This window comes from Taudactylus pleione, unplaced genomic scaffold (assembly GCF_031769625.1).
Source record: "Taudactylus pleione unplaced genomic scaffold, aTauple2 ptg000006l, whole genome shotgun sequence".
Taxonomy (NCBI): Eukaryota; Metazoa; Chordata; class Amphibia; order Anura; family Myobatrachidae; genus Taudactylus; species Taudactylus pleione.
The window spans coordinates 25,575,050-25,596,328 of record NW_028284409.1 but is presented as its reverse complement, the minus strand read 5'-3'; the positions used below and the strand labels follow the sequence as shown (position 1 = coordinate 25,596,328).

The following is a 21,279-nucleotide window of genomic DNA, read 5'->3' as shown; positions in this document are numbered from 1 at the left end:
CAGATTCTTACAGACCAATCATTATACGATCAGTGGGAACTTATAATGATATATCATCCATATTCACATAAAGTATAATGCTAAATGCTGGTATATGGACTATGGCAGTCATACAGTTCTCATCCCTGCTATTTATTATGCCATGCGAAGCTACGCTAACACTAACACTCTCTTTTAGATTTATCACTCCCATACTGTCGTAAATAGATAATGCTGATGGGTTCTCAGAGGTCAGTTGTTAAGTGGTTGTGAAAAATAAATGTCTCATACTTTGAGTTATACCACGCTGTTATTATGCCATGCAGAGCTGTGCTAGTACCAAACACTGACACTCTCTTTTGCGTTTATCACTCACATATTATCATAAATAGTGTTGATGGGTTCTCAGAGGTCAATTGTTAGGTGGTTGTGAGGAGGGAGTGTCCCATACACTATGTTATATAACGCTGGTACAGGTATGTAAAACTGAGACTCTGTCTAGGGAGAGATTTATTGCTGCTGCCGTGTAGCGCTGTGCTCATAAGCTTTATATTATGTATAAGCTAACATATGGTTAACACAATTGCAGCACTAAATAATAATGAATTAATAGTATCACTGTCCAGACTAACAAAAGCTGATTATGATTACAACACTGAAGAGGCAGTATAGCGTTAATATAGGCTATATAAAAGCCATATCCTTCAGTTTAATATGATATACAGTCATATTAAAGACAGTGATACTATACAGTTAGTATAGATATACTACAGACTTGTATTGGTCATATTCATTATTTTAATACACCATCTCTAATTCTTTGATCACATTCTTCTTTCTTTTAATATTTCACAGACTGTAAAGAAATATGCATAATATTTTAAATATACTAATAAAAGTTAAATTTTAATACTAACTGTGCATCTAAAAAGACAACTCTCTTTATCTGTGTGGTAGTGTTGTATTTATCATTAAGGTCTAGGCCTAATTCATAAGTGAAATTAATGCACACAGTGTCCATAAACCACAGCAACCCCTTGCAAACGTTATGAGCAGAGCCGTAACTAGACTTTTCGGTGCCCTGTGCAGAGAGAGCATTGGCACCCCCACCCCCTCTCGTCCATTTTTGAAATAGGGACATAAGATGAAAAAGAGCCATGGCTTCATGGGAAGGACCAGGGAAGAGATAGGGGAACTCCTGGGGCAGCCAGGAGATGCTGGGGATAAAATAAGAGGAAGATACAAGTAAGAATGATAATAAACAGGACAATTGGGCTCAAACAGTGCCCTCTGCCCTGCGTTACCCTGTGCCATGGCACAGGTCGCACTACCCAAGTTAGGCCGTGGTTATGAGGTCTGGTGCCACAGTAAAACACACATTTCTTTCTATCATTTGCAGAACTGCCTTTTTAAATACCATAATTTATGCCAGACATAAACCCTTTTCTCAGGAACATCGCAAACCATTAATACTGTACACAATATATATAATATGCACAAAAGAAAATACCTTTTTTTTTAGACTTGCTGCAAAATAAAGTAATGGTTCAGCTGATTGTGTTTGAGATATATTTTTATATTTTAAAGGCCTAGCATTGTCTAATTATAGTCCTAGCTGAGTAAAAATAGCATCTTTTAAAATTAGAGAAACAGAAACTTATTTTATATGTTCTTCTTTTAGTGGTATTGATGGAAACTGTTTTTATATTTAATTTTAAACAGCATGGGTCATTCTATGTCAAGTAAACCAATTTTGAAGTTCGTTTCCACCTGACCATCACCAATTTTGATAACATTTTACATGAAGGTTGGCATATGTATGTCAGGCTAACATTGGGAAAATTTTAGGGTCTGATTCAGAGATAATGTTAATGCTAAAGTGCGAAAATATGCTAATGTATCCAAAGCTTACCTGAAATGCCTTCTCATATGCATCCGATGACATACAACAGCATGAACATCAGGAACATTGAGGCAGATCGGGCAGGCACGCAGCTTCTCAGTGAAGCCTGACCTGTCTCAAACACAGCGTCTGTCCTCACACACAGAGCTCTCATGCTGCAAAGGAAATCGCAATCTGTGCGAGCATAATCGCAAACCAATTGCTGTGTATGCGCAGTACAGGTTGCACGCATGTGCAATGGCTACAAATATCGCTCAATCTCCATAAATATTGGCATTGTGTAAATCTTTGAATCAGGCCCATAGTTCACAATATGCAATAGAGGCAAAACTATGGCCCTCAAAGTGGGGGTGGGTGCAACTATCAAAAGTGGAGATGGTCAGATGGGGACCCTTGGTCCACTTGACATGAATGACCCACATGCTTGTAGACCATAAAGACATTGTTTTGTTCAGACTTTTTTTATGGCTTCAAGGTACCTGTATGTTAGTAATTAATATAAGCGCAGTTTAGCACTACTCATTAATTCCTAGGAAATGATTAGTAATCTAAGTCAACGCTTACACTTCAAGTGCTGCAGAACCACATAGTCACTAAGCTCCAGAACGCAACTAAATGTAATTGTGGATCCAACAGAGCTGAGAGCAATAACAACTGAAAGATGAGCTGTAGCACTCCAGGAGCCAGGGCCGGTGCTTCCATTAGGCAGCTGCCTAAGGGTGCAGGGACCTGAGGGGCAGCACGTTGACACTGCCTTTGAGAGGGGGCACTATTGCTGGGCCGCTGAGAGACCCATTTATAGCTTACCCCAGCGGCAAGCACCCATCTGCAGCCCCCTCCCCCCACACATTAGACCCAAGACAAGCTGCATCTTTATGGGTCCAGTGCCGATTATGTCACTGTATCACCGGTCAACCTACTGTACCATTCCGCCTCCAGTCTACCCTTGGGCAGCATGCAGCTTCATGGGTCCAGCACCGGTGATGTCACTGTGTCACCAGTGAGCCCACTCTGCCTCCAGTCTACCCGCGGCGGGCAGCAGGTTCAATGCAAGTAACGCTGATTTTTTTTCCACGTTTTCTGGCTGCTGACACTTGCACCTCTCCTCCCAATCTGAGCTGACCCCAAACCACAGACATTCCAGCCTTATGGCTTCTCCACTGTGGTGATAGGGGGAGGGGGGGGGGCTTTCCATGCTGTTCCTTGAGGACATCACTGTGAGTGGTAAGTAGGCTGGGGAATATACAAGTGAAGATCTGTTTAGAATCCAATATTGTTGATGGTAGATTCCATATGTTCCGAAACAATTTGTCCAAAAAAGACCCGCTCACCAGAGAACACCCCAAAACGTGGCACAAAGGCCAACCATTAGAATTGTTTGAACAATAAAATATTTTTATTATTATAACATTTCTCTGTCAATCTGATATATAAAATGTATACACGAAAATGCTTACATAATCAATTTTTTGACATGCATAATCCTGATTATTCCTTTATAGCACTAGAATCCAATGTACAGATAATTCCTCTCTGTTTGATGGATTCACTCCACAACCCAATGCGTTTCATCCGTTAGGACTTCATCAGGGGTTTACAATTTTGAAAAGATTCAAAAATAGAGAGCTGGAAATTAATGTATGTAGATCAATAGAACTCTGGCAAATTGGAGTCACTATGGACAACTATTTGCTAGACACACCTTGACTCTGACAGAGCACAGCACATTTTGGGAGGTGAATCTAGCAAATAGTTGTCCATAGTGACCCCAATTTGCCAGAGTTTTATTGATCTACATACATCAATTTACCAGGTCTCTATTTTTGAATCTTTTCTTCAAAATTGTATACCCCTGATGAAGTCTTAACGGATGAAACGCGTTGGGTTGTGGAGTGAATCCATCAAACAGAGAAGAATTATCTGTACATTGGATTCTAGTGCTATAAAGGAATAATCAGGATTATGCATGTCAAAAAATTGATTATGTAAGCATTTTTGTGTATACATTTTATATGTCAGATTGACAGAGAAATTTTATAATAATAAAAATATTTTATTGTTCAAACGATTCTAATGGTTGGCCTTTGTGCCATGTTTTTGGGTGTTTTCTGGTGAGCGGGTCTTTTTTAGACAAAAAGTTTCAGAACATATGGAATCTACCATCAACAATATTGGATTCAAAACAGATGAATAGACTGTGAATTGTATTATCTGTTAAAAGAACCTCCACTTTGGTGACAATTTGAATTGACTTTTAATTCTTAACATCAAAAAGAACTTTTGTTCAGTATTTTAATTGTTGTAACGAAAGACATTGGATACATTTGCGCCCTCCAAGTTTTTGTTTTGCATGTCTTGATCGTAGTGTTCCCACTAACAGGGGTTCAACTTGAGGTGCAGCAATTTATATTCTAATGCATAATAAGGACATTCTTAATATTGGGACATTGACAGAATTTTCATATTTTGGCCTCTATTCACCACCACAATGGCTTTGAAATGAAACAAACAAGATGTGCTTTAACTGCAGACTTTCAGTTTTAATTTGAGGGTAATTATATCTAAATCAGGTGAACGGTGTAGGAATTACAACGGTTTCTATATGTGCCTCCCACTTTTTAAGGGGCCAAAAGTAATGGGACAAACTAAACAATCCTAAATCTAACTTTCACTTTTTAATACTTTGTTGCAAAACCTTTGCAGGCAATTACAGCCTGAAGTCTGGAACGCATAGACATCACCAGACGCTGGGTTTCATCCCTGGTGATGCTCTGCCAGGCCTCTACTGCAAATGTCTTCAGTTCCTGCTTGGTCTTCGGGCATTTTCCCTTCAGTTTTGTCTTCATCAAGTGAAATGCATGCTCAATCGGATTCAGGTCAGGGGAGTGACTTGGCCATTGCATAACATTCCACTTTTTAGCCTAAAAAAACTCTTTGGTTGCTTTTGCAGTATGCTTCGGGTCATTGTCCATCTGCACTGTGAAGCGCCGTCCAATGACTTCTGAAGCATTTGACTGAATATGAGCATATAATATTGCCCGAAACACTTCAGAATTCATTCTGCTGCTTTTGTCAGCAGTCACATCATCAATAAATACAAGGGGACCAGTTCCATTGGCAGCCATACATGCCCACGCCATGACTCTACCACCACAATGCTTCACTGATGAGGTGGTATGTTTTGGGTCATGAGCAGTTCCTTTCTTTCTCCACTCTGGTACAAGTTGATCTTTGTCTCATCTGTCCATTGGATGTTGTTCCAGAACTGTAATGGCTTTTTTAGATGTTGTTTGGCAAACTCTAATCTGGTCTTCCTGTTTTTGTGGCTCACCAATGGTTTACATCTTGTGGTGAACCCTCTACATTCACTCTTGTGAAGTCTTCTCTTGATTGTTGACTTTGACACATATACACCTACCTCCTGGAGAGTGTTCTTGATTTGGCCAACTGTTGTGAAGGGGTTTTTCTTCACCAGGGAAATAATTCTTCTGTCATCCACCACAGTTGTTTTCCGTGGTCTTCCGGGTCTTTTGGTGTTGCTGAGCTCTCCGGTGCGTTCTTTCTTTTTAAGAATGTTCCAAACAGTTGATTTGGTCACACCTAATGGTTTTGCTATCTCTCTGATGGGTTTGTTATGATTTTTCAGCCTAATGATGGCTTGCTTCACTGATAGTGACAGCTCTTTGGATCTCATATCGAGAGTCGACAGCAACTGATTCCAAATGCAAATGTCACACCTAGAATCAACTCCAGACCTTTTACCTGCTTAATTGATAATGAAATAATGAGGGAATAGCCCACACCTGTCCATGAAATAGCTTTGGAGTTGATAGTCCCATTACTTTTGGCCCCTTAAAAAGTGGGAGGCACATATAGAAACCGTTGCAATTCCTACACCGTTCACCTGATTTGGATGTAATTACCCTCCAATTAAAACTGAAAGTCTGCAGTTAAAGCACATCTTGTTTGTTTCATTTCAAAGCCATTGTGGTGGTGAATAGAGGCCAAAATATGAAAATTCTGTCAATGTCCCAATATTTATGGACCTGACTGTATGTATATATATATATATATATATATATATATATATTTATGTGTGTGTGTGTGTGTTCTATCTGCCTATATCTCTGTATTGGGCACCTCTGTATATACGGAGATGTACAGTAATGCAGTAGCATGAATTTATGCTAATGCTGCAGCCAAAGGGCTGTCTACTGACGCCCACCGGCTGTGACTCTATTACGCCATGGTGCGGTACAAGATGCACTTTTGAGCGGTCATCTCCTGCCTGTGTCCCCCAGCTACACTACAGTCTTCCTGGGTGTACCCACAAATGTCACGCATAGTTGTTTTTTACATATTTTGTTTTGGGGGGTGTATCTCTATTTAACAGTGGCGACTGTGGAATTTCTACGATGCCACCTCCACACTTTCACCTAAAAGTGGGTATTGGGGTGGGGGGGAGGAGTAGGCAGAAGTTTTGCTTAGGGTGCAGAGAAGCCTTGCATCGGCCCTGCTAGGAGCACAGAGAATTGATTGTGCAGTTCTAGACTAAATCTTCTATGCTACCACTGGATATAAGGGAGAAGGGCCCTATACATTTGCCGTCCGTTTCCCTGATCAGATTAGAACCACCGATTTGCCAGTCAAAACTGCTGTTCGGCAAACATTGATTATCGGCGATCCGTCTGGGAATTGGTGAAATTCTTCATGTTAACAATCCCATATTTTCTAATTCCAATTGTATACAGGTACAATGGTGTTCGTAGAGCAATTAATTGCTTGTAGTTTGATCAGTTTTATACTATTATAAAACACAGAAAGTTGACCCATTGAAAAAACATTTGGTAATAGTCAGAAACCCTGTCAGAACTGCAGGCTGACCTTATTTTTACACCACACTTGCAGACAAAAAAATAGAAAGCACAGAACACAAAGTTTGTGGTACAGGGTAGTGTCAAATGCTGTACAATAAAGTAAATATCCTTTGTGATGTATATAGTGGATCCCAATTTTTTTTTAGAAAAAGTGCGGTGTTGTAAATCATTGTGAAGGGGGAAAATATTGATTCAAGAGTGGTGGTGCATGGGGCGAGTGCCCCGTTGGTAGACTTTTTGAACTCTGAGAATTAATACAAAAATATTGAACCAAGACATCTATGGCTCATAAGATTTGGAAAAGGAGTTATTGAAAATTCTGGTCATAAACTCCACACAATATGTGCGCCATGGTCTAATAAGAACAGCTTGCATAGTGAGGTACATTATTATTATTTTTTTATCTAGTTTGAAGATCCTGGTAGTTACATAACAAACACACTATTATAGCTATAATAAAGATCAAAGTGTGTTACTTGTATTGGCAGATCCTATAGGCATTAATAAAGATGTCAGCGGTGTGTAATGGAGGTCAGTCCACACGATGAATAACTTAAACAGGATTGATTCATTAACCAGGCAGAATGAGTTGCAGGGTAACACAGGGTTAATGCAGTAAGTACACAATGTAGCAGGTACTATTATTTATTTATTACCAGTTATTTATATAGCGCACACATATTCCGCAGCACTTTACAGACACACTATGGTCAATTTTTTGTATGGAGCCAAGTAACCTACCAGTATATTTTTGGAGCGTGGGAAGAAACCAGAGTACCCGGAGGAAACCCACGCAAGCACAGGGCGAATATACAAACTCCACATAGTTAGGGCCGTAGTGGGAATCAAACCCATGACCTCAGTGCTGTGAGGCAGTAACGCTAACCATTACACCATCTGTGCTGCCCAGATATTACAGATGCAGTATGAGGATAACGCAGGTGGTGTGCAGCATAGGGAAAGCACACACCTGCACACACACAATGGTGTCACTAGGGGGTGCAGGCCGCACCCGGTGTCACCCGCCGAGGGGTGACACCAAGGCGCAGACCCCCCCTCAGTGACAGGAGCCGGGTGCTGCACTGTACAATTAAGTGCAGCACTCGGCTCCTGACACTGTGAGGGAGCAGGCCGGCACTGAACACAGGGCAGTCCACATCTTCGGCTCCCCCTCTCCACCCCCAGTAATAAGCATGGTGACGGGACCACAGGGGTTCAGCAGCGAGGTCATGCCACTGCCCGCTAGGCCAGGCCCCGTTTTCGCATGCCTCCGAGCACCGAGTGACACCGCGGGGAGGACACCACTGCAGAACAGAGACTGAGAGAGACTGCACTCTGGGTCATTTCCTTCCTCAATGGAGGACGGAACTGGAAGACGAAACAGGCATGACGCACATACGTAGTAGCGCACTCAGGCTGGCCAGGTTGGAGGTTACTCTGGCAGTATACAGTCCCGGAGGCAACATAGGAGACAACGCAAAGCGATCTCCAACAACTTGTAACTATATACCATTGTGTGAGTTGCAGGCCATTTGACAACCTAATGGTACCTATGCATGTCTGATATGCAAATGGAATAAGAGAGGGTGGCAGTCTATTTATCAACTTTCGGTTTGTACATCACAAAGACACATAATGATCATATTTCTAGCTGATAAAGCAATTATGTAACTAACCCCTTTTACACCAAAATCCCGGGTCTGTCCTGGGATTTTTTTACCAGCAAATTGCCATGTCGTACTCAGCTAAGACCCCGTTTCCACTGCACCCTCGTACTGGGTTTTTCCTGGGTCGCCTCCGTTTCCACTTAACCCAGGTAAGCCCAGCAAAACCTGTGTATGTCATTACAAATGGCCCTTATTCAGGTCATTTTTAATGACATCCACATTTAATGACATTTTAATGGTATACTTTATTATATAATTTAATTATTATTAATATCATTATTGGGCCTGATTCAGCAAGGATCGCAATTGCGATTATGAACGCACTTGGCCGATTGTTGCGTACTGCGCATGCGTATGCATTGCGCGAAGACACCACCCAGACCCAGCACAGAGTGATTGATGGGAATTACCATCTGGGGGTGGTGACGGGGGGTGGTTGGTGAAACGCAAGCATGTCAGTGCGTTTGAACGCCGTTACAAGAGCTTGCATAAATTAGCCACTACAATGGCATACGTAGCCTGAGCTCTCACTGCGTACTGGAAGGCTAGCAATTCTGAGTAAGGTCTGAAGGTCAATTGTGCGTGAAGCTCGATAATACATGATGGTACCGATGTTTTTGCAGACTTTCAAAGTATTATGGATGTAAGGGGAAGTGAGCGTCTTTATGTTGGGCCGCGAAGGCAATGCAATTCCAAACAGAAGCATATTTTCGCAGCGTGTCTGCGTGCGTAATCGCAGCTGCGATCGTAGTTGCAATCCATAATGAATCAGGACCATTATTATTTTATTTATTTAATTAATGACACTTTTATTGACATTCTTTTTTTAATGACACATTTATTCAGACATCTCCTCTGGTCTCTGGGTGATTACATTAGCAGCCAGCACCCTGTAAGGACCAATCAGCAGCTTTTGCAATTACCTGGGTAAAGAAAGAGCTGTTTCCACTGCAGTGTTACTGGGTTTTACCCGCTAAAAACCCAGCTTGATACCCGAGAAAAAAATCCTGGTTCATTAGACCCAGGATTTTTTTCCCTGGAGCAGTTTCCACTGAGCTGAGTCCCAGGTAGACACGGCAATTACCTGGGTATTTTAGGCAGTGGAAAAGGGGTATTAGATGATGGTATGTCTTTATGATGTGCTGAAGAGCTAAAGATTTACTTTCATGAAGGTGAAGCCTTCCTACCCTTCTGAAAGAGTTACCTCACTTGCTACATTCCCTTCTTACTGAGGGGTAAAGGACTAGGGGGTTGATTCAACAGTGTACGCAAGTGTCAGAAATCTGTGCGTGCGCAGGACTTGTTTAGTCTAATAGGGGAAGTGGGATGTCTGTGTTAATTCCTCTCCAAATGCTGAACATCCTGTTTAACTCTAATCTCCGTGTCTCCTTTATATGCTGTTACATTGAAATACTGCTTCTTGAAGCAGGAATCTCACATATATTTATTTAAATAGCAAATTAAGTACCTTTTAAGCCTGCATCTGTAATTATTCTATAGGGGAGTACAGTATGGCTGCCATCAGCTCAGCTCTCAGCATGTCATGCAAAGGCAGAAATTCCAAAATAAGAGGTAGGAATGTACAGTGCACACAGATCTCAGAGAAGCATTTCAAAGCATCTCTGCTCCCTATATAATGTGTCATGTGACTGTGGTTGCCATGGTGGTACAATGTGGAAAAATTTCAGAATTTTAAATAATTTTTATCTTTACAAAGTATTTCTTATAGCCTGACATTTGATTTATATTATTAAAAAAAAGTCAGTTTTTCATGGGAATATTTGGTTAACTTTACCTAGTTATTAGTTTATTAAAAATCACCAATAATGATTAAGAAATTAACCAGACAAAACTATACAAAAACTAACCTTTGCGTCTATACATCTGTGTTGCTCTACATCTAGGCAATGGTAATTAGGATGAGACATTAATAGAGGGTCAAACTGTTTTACCTATTAAATAGGTTTTACAGTGGATACCTTTTTCAAATAACAATAATAGTTTACCAGTAGCACCTTTGAAAACTTGCTATACTGTTAATACTGACTGGAAGCATCAGGCACCTTTGTCTGACATATTTAAATAGACGCATCTTAAATTGTCTTTTGTTACGCATATAATATCTGTTTCATAGGGCATTTTATGCACTAGTTTTCCCTACAGTGTTATTTCCAATATAGAACATTACAGGGTAACATGGAGCCAGGAGAGCTGCATGGAAGAAATAGTTTTCAGAACACTCAAATTGACACCATAACAGGGAGGTTTGCAAAGAGCTTAGTGCTTGAATCGCTGATTAGAAAAGTAGCATTAAAAAATGTGATTCCTTACATAAAGGGTTAGTGGTGATAGTAGATGTTTTATTTGGCTGGTGAACCACTTTAATGTATTACAGTGCTCAATTAAATGGAATAGTGCACTCCCAAATATTTACATTATATTTTGATTTACTTCATATTATATGCTCTTTCACAGAATGTGTGTCTCTTAATTCATTTGGATATCACTATTTGCACTGTTGATCGGTTCTATAGTGAATAAGGACAATATAGTAAATATGCACAATAATACTTACCTGCATTTTGGATGTTGTCCACAAAAATATGGTATAATGTAAAATAACCTGGGATTGGAACACTCTGCATAGTTTTCAAGAATGCACTCATTAATATCCTATAAAAAAAGATATAAAACAGTTTAATACTTCATGATAATCAGCTATTCAGGTGCACTAATGGTGCATGACATCACAGTAATGGGAAAAGTTATCTGCTTGACTAATTGGAAGTGAAAACAAAAATTCAGTCTCCATGAAGGGAAAATTGCTGATAATCCTAGATCAGAAATTGTACATTTGACTGATTCAATGTGACAAAATCAATATTGTATTACTCAACTTATTCCAAAGTCAGAATACTGTTTTTAAATGTATCTTGTCGAGGAAGAGTGAATATGTATGAATATTGCAAACACACAGAGAATTTCAATGAAAACTATTTTGGTATATCGTGGTTAAAATGTTATATAATTGAACTACACATTGTATTTCCTCTAAAATAAAACGTAGAGTAATGTTTTTTTTATTTAAAGAGGTTGGATCTGCCCCTGGCATTAAAGCTTATCACTGCAGGGAATGATGCAGCTGACACGTGAAATTGGTGGGGTGTATCTGGAGCCAAAAAAACCAACACGCGGTTATATGGGAGTTATTCGCTAACTGGGCATGTGCTGCCCTCTACAGCCCAAAATGCCCTAATCCATGCATTCTGATGGTCACTGACAGTCAGATACAATTATTGGTTTTAATGCAAGGTGGTACTTACTGTACACCCTTTAATTATTTTATCACTAAAACATGAATGTGGAATATAGATCTAAAATAATTATCTGAAACCTGAGCTGGCCTAAAATGTTTCACCTGTTCAATAGGGAACACATTACTATTTCATGATGTTCATGTATCTTTTACTGGATTCAGTATGATTTGCCGCCGGCCGCATGGTTCAAATCCCAACAGCGGCAGCCCGACAAGGATGAAAATTCTGATCGTCCAAAGGTAAGTATTCACTAACCTATTCTACCCCCTAACCCTAATCCTCCCCTTAGGGGTGCCTAACCCTAACCTCCCCCCATCTATCACCATCAACAAAAGGTATGATCACTGCTCCTTAGAACCTCTTTTTACATTAATATTTGTGTTTTGAGGTAATTTAGAGTTACACAGTCCACTATTCTAAAGTTCTAATAATTTACTTGTCACTTTCATTCTTGTCTTACAGTCCTTAATAACTCTACAAATCTGTACCTTTTCCAGACACTGGGGTCTATTCATGAAGTCGTGAAAAGCCCTTTATCAGTGATAACAAAACCTTTCACTGCTTCCTCCTATTCACAGAAGGGGTTACCGTGGAGAAATCTAAGATTTCTCCAGTGGTGCCCCAGCTGTCAGGAACGGTTCCCCATACACTAGTATGGGGAGAGCAATTCACAGAAGCACGGAAAGCTCAGCTTTCAGTTTTGCTTCTACAAATACAATCGCTATCTCAGGATTCGCCTCCTGTGTGGAGAAAAGCAGTGAAGATAGCTGTCTCCCTGCCTTCTCCATGCTCTCCTTGCCCCCTGCAGCTACAGCAGCCAACCAGAGGAACCCAGGGACTGGTCACCTCCTCCTGGCTGCCTGCTGCCACAGTGCCTCCTCCCTCTGCCCTACCTCCGCCGCTGCTATAGTGAGGTGACCTGACAAATACATATGCCGGGTCACCACCTATTAACGGTCGGTGCCCTCTGCTATGTCAGGTGTGACCCGACATATGCACCTGCCGGGTCACCAACTCTTAACTGGTGATGAGCAGTTACGGTAAATCAAACTGCTTATCTTACAGTGCCCATTGCCCCCCACTGCCCGCTGCCCTCTCCCCCCCTCGCACTGCCCCACATGCTGCAGCATCACTGAAGCGAGGTAACCCGGCAGCCGTTGCATGTGCAGAACGGACAGCATACTGAAAGCAGAGGACCGCAGGAGAAGACTGCCTCGCTGGAGCCCTGGATACCGGATCGCATCACCAGGATAGGTAAGTATACATGAATTGCTACTTAAACAAGTTATATATCGCATTATAATAATGTGATATATAGTGAAAAGTAACAATTCCAAAATGCAAATCTTCATGAATAGACCCTATTATTACAAATAATTCCAGTGGAGATGTAAATACAATTATACTATCTTATACCAGACAGGGATTGGAAGTAACATACACTGGTATTATTGAATTTATATACCAGTTTTTTATAACTTAATACACATCTACCAGTGAGCTTCTTTTAACAGTGATAATAATTTGTATTGCTTTTTCACTCTTGTGATTCAGTTCTTTACGATGTGCTACAGTGAACTTGATGGCTGCAAGGTGTTGGTGCTCCGACCATTCCGAAGGTGTTTCAACACCACTTTGGATCTTCTGGGGGCTACATACATTTAAGCTCTTTCAGAAATTACATTGCTCCAGTCTACACATGTACACAAATTTAAATGTGCTTTAAGTTGTGTTCCTGCTCCCTGACTTAAAGGACTCTCCACAGGACGTAGTTATGATACTGGCTGTCGATATGCCGGTTCCGGAATCTTGACAGCAGTCAGAATCCCGGCGCCGATATCCCAACAGTAAGTATTGGGGTTAGAGGGAGGGTTAGGCACTAGGGGGATGATTAGGGTTAGGCTGCTGTGGGGGGGATAAGTATTGGGGTTAGGGGGAGGGTTAGGCACTAGGGGGAGGATTAGGGTTAGGCTGCTGAGGGGGGGCTTAGGTTTAGGCTGTGGGGAGGGAGGGTTAGGTTTAGTATACTTGCAGTAGTGGTGTCGGGATTGTAACAGAGTCGGGATTCTGAGCGCCGGGATCCCATACCCAACCACATAGTCCTCACTCATAGGACGAATTTAGCCACTGCAGACCCTCCAACATGATCCCTTCCATTAGGTACAAAATGCTCTGTTCCTGGATGTGCTTCTTAATTGATGATTGCAGACACCTGTGCTGAAACACCTGTCTCATCAATTACCTAGTTAAACACAGGTGAATGCAATCATACATTGGGTGGGAAGTCCAGGAGCAGAGCATTTTGTACCTAATGGAACGAGTCATGTTGGAGGATAGGCCACTGTAGAACTGTGAACCTCTGTTTCTATTGTGCCAATGCTAAACACTTCATACAGCTATGTCCACACCGAAAAAAAAGGTGCCCAGATGAATCTTCTATAGCTTGCTTTGAATCTTCTATTGCTTCTGTAGCTTCTATAGCTTGCTTTGGACCTTTTGGCTTCGTTCTGACTACTTTCCCTGCTCTGTTCCCCATGGCTACATTCCTGACTCTGGCTTTTGGTTTATGCTTTGTTACCTATAATGGATTTCTGCCTGCTGCCAGTCTGAGACTTCTGTGTACCGAACTGACTTATATTTACTAGCTGCTTCTCCCTGCTCACCTGTATACCAAACTTCTGGCTTTGGACTCTTTTAAACCCCATAATTTACAGCCATAGGGATCCAATCTCTGAAAGTATATTGTTGCAACCTCCTACCTGCAGTCTACATAACAAAAGATAACCACATTCTTCACCACTGCAGAAGGAGCACAGTAATGTGTCCCATGCACAAAAAATTAGATATTGCTATATGGAACAAAAAAAAAGAGAGGTGACAACTGATTCTGCAACTCAGTGAGATCCTTTCTTCCATCTAGATGTAAGTAATGCATATTACCCATTTTAGCAGAATATCCAGGAGACTCTCAAATTTTTGGGGCGTTACACAACACTTCTGGGAACGTAGCCCTGATTCCCACCCACTTCCCTGTCAATGTATTGTAACAGTGAAGTGTCAATGTATTATGTCATCAGGGCGTCATGAACATTTTTAGAGAACAAGCACAGTATCCAGGGATATGAGTAGGTCGAACAGAATGCAAAATTGAAGGGGGAGTAAATTGAAATTGTAGATTCATTTTGTTACAGTTGAGGTCAAGTGTCAACTTTTTTCTTGCACTAGGTGCTATTTTTTTCCACATCCCAATATACAGTTGTACACACGACAGACTTTTGTATACAAATGATTATAAACTCAGCTACAGATGTAATTTGTCCATCGGGTCGTCCCATAATATCTGGTGTAGGGTCACTAACAGCAAATTTATCATTTTATGTTGATCACTTTTTACAACCGCACGCTGCTTCCCTGAGATCACACCTTAAAGACACTACGGATTTTTTGAATTGTTTGTCTAAGATAACATGGAAGTCTAACTATCGATTTCTGACTTGTGATGTAAGTTCACTCTATACCAATATTCCTCATGAGGGAGGATTGGAAGCTATAGAGTTTTATCTAATGCGTGATGGTGTCGTCTCAGGGAGACAGCGCGAGTTTATTTTGTCATCAATTTAATTTATACTTAAACATAATTATTTTTTGTTTAATTCACAATTTTATTTGCAATGCACGGTCACTGCGATGGGGACCCGGTTCGCGCCGAGTTTCGCCAACCTCTATATGGGGCGGTTTGAGGACTCATATGTGTGGAGTGGCGAATTCGGTGCGAACCTGGTTCTCTATCGTTGTTTTATTGATGATTTATTTTTTATTTGGGATGGTGATGATGATTCAGTTTCTGAGTTTATTAAGTATTTAAATTCCAATAATTTTAATCTCACATTCACGAGCACTTTTAATACTAATACTATTACCTTCCTGGATGTTAAGCTTGATGTGATTGATGATCGGATTGAGACTTGTACCTATCGGAAAGAGGTCGACTCTTATAATTATATAGATTACCATAGTAATCATAATAAGAGATGGTTGGATAATATTCCTTTTGGACAGTTGCGACAAATTCATCGCAACTGCTCAGGGAATGTGTCCTATGATGAACAATCCACTTTATTAGTGGAAGTGTTCAAAGAAAAGAACTATCCTGATAGATTATTAAAAAATGCGGTGGAGTCAGTATCCAAAATAAATCGCAATGACTTATTAATTCATAGAGTTAGAGGAAATAGAAGTATCTCAAGTGATGAAAATGTTATAGATAAATCTAATATTTTTGTTTCCAAGTATAACTGTTGTGCACACAAAATTAAGAGCATTGTTAAGCTTAATTCCAAGATGTTGCAGATGGATCCTCTTTTGAGATCACAGGTTGGACTAGGTCCAAAGGTTATTTTTAAAAGAGCAAATAATTTAAAGAATTTACTAGCCCCTAGTTTCTTTTCGAATGGTAATTTGAATCAAAATAAAAACAGAAGAGAAATGTCAGTTTGTTCCAATGTATCGAATCCCCTACCTAAATTAGTTGGGTGCTACAAGTGTGGACACACTCGCTGTATCACATGTAATTCTATCAGACATAGGATCTCTACATTTATGGCTAAAGATTCCGGTAAAGTTTTCCCAGTCAAATCTTTCATAAATTGCAATAGTACTTATATTATCTACGTGTTGGAGTGTGCTTGTCGACTGTATTATGTAGGCCGTACTACTACATCCCTTAAGATCAGATTCTGTGAATACAGGAGGAATATTGTTAACGGCTTTGAGAAACATAGTGTGTCTAGACACTTTAGTACAGTTCATGCTAAAGATCCAGGATCACTCACGATTGTGGGTATTGAACATATAGCGCCCACATCAAGAGGGGGTGATCGACTTCGTAGACTTTGCATGTGAGAGTCCTTTTGGATCCTCACATTACGGACTATGAGTCCAGATGGTCTTAATGAAGCTATAGATATGGATTTCGATTAATGAGTGGGTTGAGTACATATTCGGATTATATCATATCTTATATATATTTGGTATATGCTTTTTCTACTTGATTGTTTAAAATAGGTGTTATATTTATATGTATGTATATGCATATATATATATATATATATATATTTGCAGTCCTGAATTTAGTCTGGTTCCATATGGGTTTTTAAGTGATATTTTTTATTATTATTATTATTATTATTTTGAGTATAGATAATTGGTCAGGTTTAATGAGGGACCCTGAGAGAGAGAGTCATTTATGAACAATCTCTCTATTTCTGTATCTAAGATGCCTTCATTTATATCATTTATTTATATTTTCATATTTTATATATATATTTTTTTATATTTTTTTTCATATCATTTACATTTCATATTTTTTATTTAATAGTAATTTTTAGTTGGTATATCTAGTTTTAGGTCTGTTAGTTAATATATTATTTCTATATAAATTATTATATTATTTATTAGATATTGATGTCTTTGTATCTCTTATTTATTTTTATATTTATTGTCTTTATATTGTCTCCTTTTGTGTCTACATAATAATAATAATAATAATAAAAAATGGTGTCTCCGCTGCAAAATGTTATATATTGTTCTGTGGGGAGTGGAATGCATCTATCAGTAATAGAGGGATGTATTAAGTCTGCCACACAGATGGATACAATGATCACTAATGATTTAATTGGATTGAGTTTAAAAGACCCTCCTGACAGAGGATTGACATGCTGCTTGCCTTTTGAGAAAACCCCTGCATAGGGGAGAGACGCGTCAAGGAATCAGTGAACTGCCGATAACTTCATACATTCTTGGCTCCAATTGCTGAAGTGATTGCCACTTGTACTTTCCGGTTGAGCTCTCTGGGCCCCTGTATGCTCAGCTCCCGGCAGCCGCCCATACCTACCTAGCGGCTATTTGACTTCATCCCGCTCAGCCGCCGGGCTTTTATGCTGGTCAGGACAGACGCGCACTCGTTGCCGCTGGTCTCCATCGTCCTCTGGGGCTTCTTGGCCGTGGTACCCCGTCCATTGCGGGCTGTTGTCCATCTGCCGGCGATGTGCATGTGAGTCGGTCCCGTGGTGCTATCCAGCTATACACCAGCACCCGGAACGTTGCACCTTCCATCCACGTACTCTTGTTATCCCTCCAAGTGCGGGCAGGAGTCACCTGAACGGTGTGACTCAGCTATACATCACTGCCGCTCAATTTCTCTCCTGTGAGCCCTTGGGGTTAGGAGTTATAGTCACTGGACTTTACACATTGGGATGTGAGCGATTTGTGACATTGTTTAGCTTGACTAACCTATCCCTCAATTTGGGTTCTTTTATACATCTAAAATATTGTCATTTGCTTGATTTTTATACTGGTTAGCCTTTGGGAACAATTGGATACCATTTTGCAACAACCACCCAAATCAATTTGTTGTTTGCATCATTCATGGTAATCATTTTTACCAACATTTGTTATATGTGTGTATGTTTTATTGAACTGCAGTTCACTATTGAATAAATTATATATTTATTATCAAGGTGTCATATATTTATATAATTACCAGCGCAGATACCTCAATTTCCTTTTTTCAGCTACAGATGTGTCTACATACACCTATCCTCAATTGCGCTACAAGTCGCGTTACACAAAACATGAGCACCGTGCTACTTTGCAGCACCGATCGTCTTTTTATGCGACTTTGTCCCTTATAGGCATGTAGCATATAGTTTCAATCAACATAAGCTGCTTGTGCATCCGATTTGCATCGCTTTGCGAATAAGACACATTATAAGGAAAAATGTCGCACAAAAAAATGCTTGGTGCTACCGAGTCACACCACAGCATGGTGCGACTAGAAGGGCTGTTTAAAGTGCAAGGAGGCTAGATGTATGTGGACACATCTATACCTATACACACACCTATGAGTACAAAAAGGAACCATTATTTTCCTTTTGCGATATCATAACATTTATCTGTGGATAGTGCGATGACCCTGACAAACTGAATTATACAGTAAAATGGGCCTACCATTTTTTTATGGTAATGATTTGCATATATGTAAGGATAACCACATTCTTCTCCACTGTAGAAGGGGCAGAGTAATGCGACTATGTGCTTGAAGCGCAAAAATGAGATTTTGCTTTAAGGTTGCTTTAATGGGTCTATTAGAGGTGGAGATTGCACATTTGTAAAATTCCTGATTTTGCAGCTCAGTGGTGGAAGAACGTTGCTTGCTTCTAGGTGTAAGGAAATGCAGACTTGCCTACTCCACAGGAATATCCAGGAAACTCATGAATTTTGGTGAGGGCTCAAAGCACTCCACACCCTCCCAAATCCTGCCCACTTTCCTAATGAAGTGGTTATGGTCTTGTTAATGCTACACAGTAGAGGCCATGCCATGTTGATCCATATCACACTGTCAAGCCCCTCATACTTCTATTAGATTATTGAAATGATTCAGACCTGTGATGTTACATATCCAATTTCAGTATCAAATTAATTCTTACAAGCTACCACAAGAGGTCAGTAAGTTGCCATTTGTAAATATTGAAGTTGTTTTGTTCTATCTTCATAGTCCTACCTACAGTTGGTGCATCCACTCCGCTTATATGCAATACTGACTCCGCAGACCTAGGAATAATACATTCCCTATTAGAACATGCATACTGATTTTGATAATTGTGCACTCTCTTTGCATCTGAAATACTTTTTAACAAAGATGAGCTTCCAATACATAGAGAATAAGAGTATATGGTAAGATGGTGTGTAACATGGAAAATAGGTATCATGTTATATTATGTGCTTGGTCAGTAATGAAATAGAAGAACATTTTGTTTCACTGAACCTTCCCTGGCTCACTCATTTATATGCTGCAGAGAGCTGACAATACTATACAAAAAACGTCAGCTGCAGATCCATTTCATTTTATTTCAAATTTACTAAAAGATTGATACATGTGACAGATAATGGATTTCCCCTGTTTCAATACACGCAGTTCCTGAAGAATTCTCTATTCATTTGATAACTTGCTGCAACATGAAGCATTTAAATGAAAGCTTAGTACCAGATGACAAATAATCTTCATTTTACAGATAAAAAGGAACATTGACTGCACTGCAAAGGTAGATGATAGTTTGTGTTTACTTACATGTACAAAGTAGTTCCGACAATACAGGGGAGTAAGACAGATGTAACTGTTAGCGAATTCTACTTTCCATTAAAAAACGTGTTTGTGTTTATTTTATTCTTTCAAAGGAGTGAGGGCTGCATGAGCAAAAATAAGTGTCCTTATGGGTCAATACAATTAGGTGGGAGTTGGGTCATGCGAGCCAGTGGCATCACAAGGGGGGGTACGGCACACCCGGGTGTCACCCGCCAAGGGATGACACCAAGGTGCCGACTCCCTCTCAGTGACAGGAGCTGGGTGCTGCACTGTAGTATTAAGTGCAGCACTTGGCTCCTGTCATAGTGAGGGGGCCGGCACTGCACACAGGGCAGTCCGCACCTCCGGCACCCACCACCCCGAGTGACAAGAATGGGGGTTTGGGCCAACGAGGCCACGCTCCTTCCCACGCGGCCATGCCCCCTTCCCATGTGGCCACACCCCTTTTTGCACTCCATCCCTCCCTGCGCCAGGTGTCACCGAGGGGAGGGACGCCTCTGATGCGAGCCATTCTCACTGTGAACCCGCACAGCGAATTTCAGTTGCAATCCATTTCCAAACGGGATCCGTCTAAAGATCTACAGTAAAAAAGTTGACAATGTCGACAAGCAATAGGTCGACAGGGACAAAAGGTCGACAGGAACAAATGGTCGACAGGGTCAAAAGGTCATTAATAAAACAAGCAACAATCAGCCATTTGACGCCTTTTAAGAACCTTCAGTACTTTCTTTATCACCACTAACAACCTTCTATATAGTCCTGCTATCATAGTTGTCACTTTTTTGGGGTCGAGGATAATTTTTTCATGCACTTCTCCCAGTTCACTTTTTGAGGAAAAGTCACACAACCTTGCCGTGTGTACCACAAATTGTCATTTCTAATTGGATCTTGCATTTCTCATGTGCACACATTTGTGCCATATATGCAAGTTTCGTGAAACAAACTCGCTTTCGCAAACTCATTCCTAATTGAATTGGACCCTTAGTGTGTTGGTTTTAAAGGCTGGTAACTGTTAGGGTTTGTGATTAACAGGTATTAATAATTTAGGTCCAATCAGAGAAGTTAAGGTGCGGGCTAGGGTTACCACCTTTTTATTTTCAGGTTTCCAGAAAGGGTGTGTGATCAGGGACCGTGACAAAAACCGCTGTAGGGTCACAAACTTTTTATTTTTAGATCTTGGCCTGTTTTCTTAAAACTCTAATAAAGACAGAAAAAATGGCTTCATGGCATCACATTGATGGATGTACCCATTACTTATACATAAGTCAAACACCTGTTTCCTTAAAATTACACATACAAACATGCCAAATAGTCCCTCTTGCTTCAGTCATGCCAAATAGTCCCTCTTGGCGCACCAAGCCCCGGGCGATTCAGCAACATCGAGCATAATTTT

General features: G+C 40.4%; 1 protein-coding gene across 2 annotated transcripts in view; it reads right to left on the bottom strand.

Moving 5' to 3' along the window:
- Nucleotides 1–21,279, bottom strand: part of UST (uronyl 2-sulfotransferase) — a 459,504-nt gene that overhangs the window by 8,179 nt on the left and 430,046 nt on the right. The window contains exon 6 of one of the 2 annotated variants that reach the window (XM_088455738.1): nt 11,002–11,099. The exons of the other annotated variant lie outside the window; for it this stretch is intronic. Coding sequence (XP_088311864.1) covers nt 11,002–11,099 — 98 coding nt within the window. The remainder of the gene's footprint in view (nt 1–11,001; nt 11,100–21,279) is intronic. 2 annotated transcript variants of the gene reach the window in all.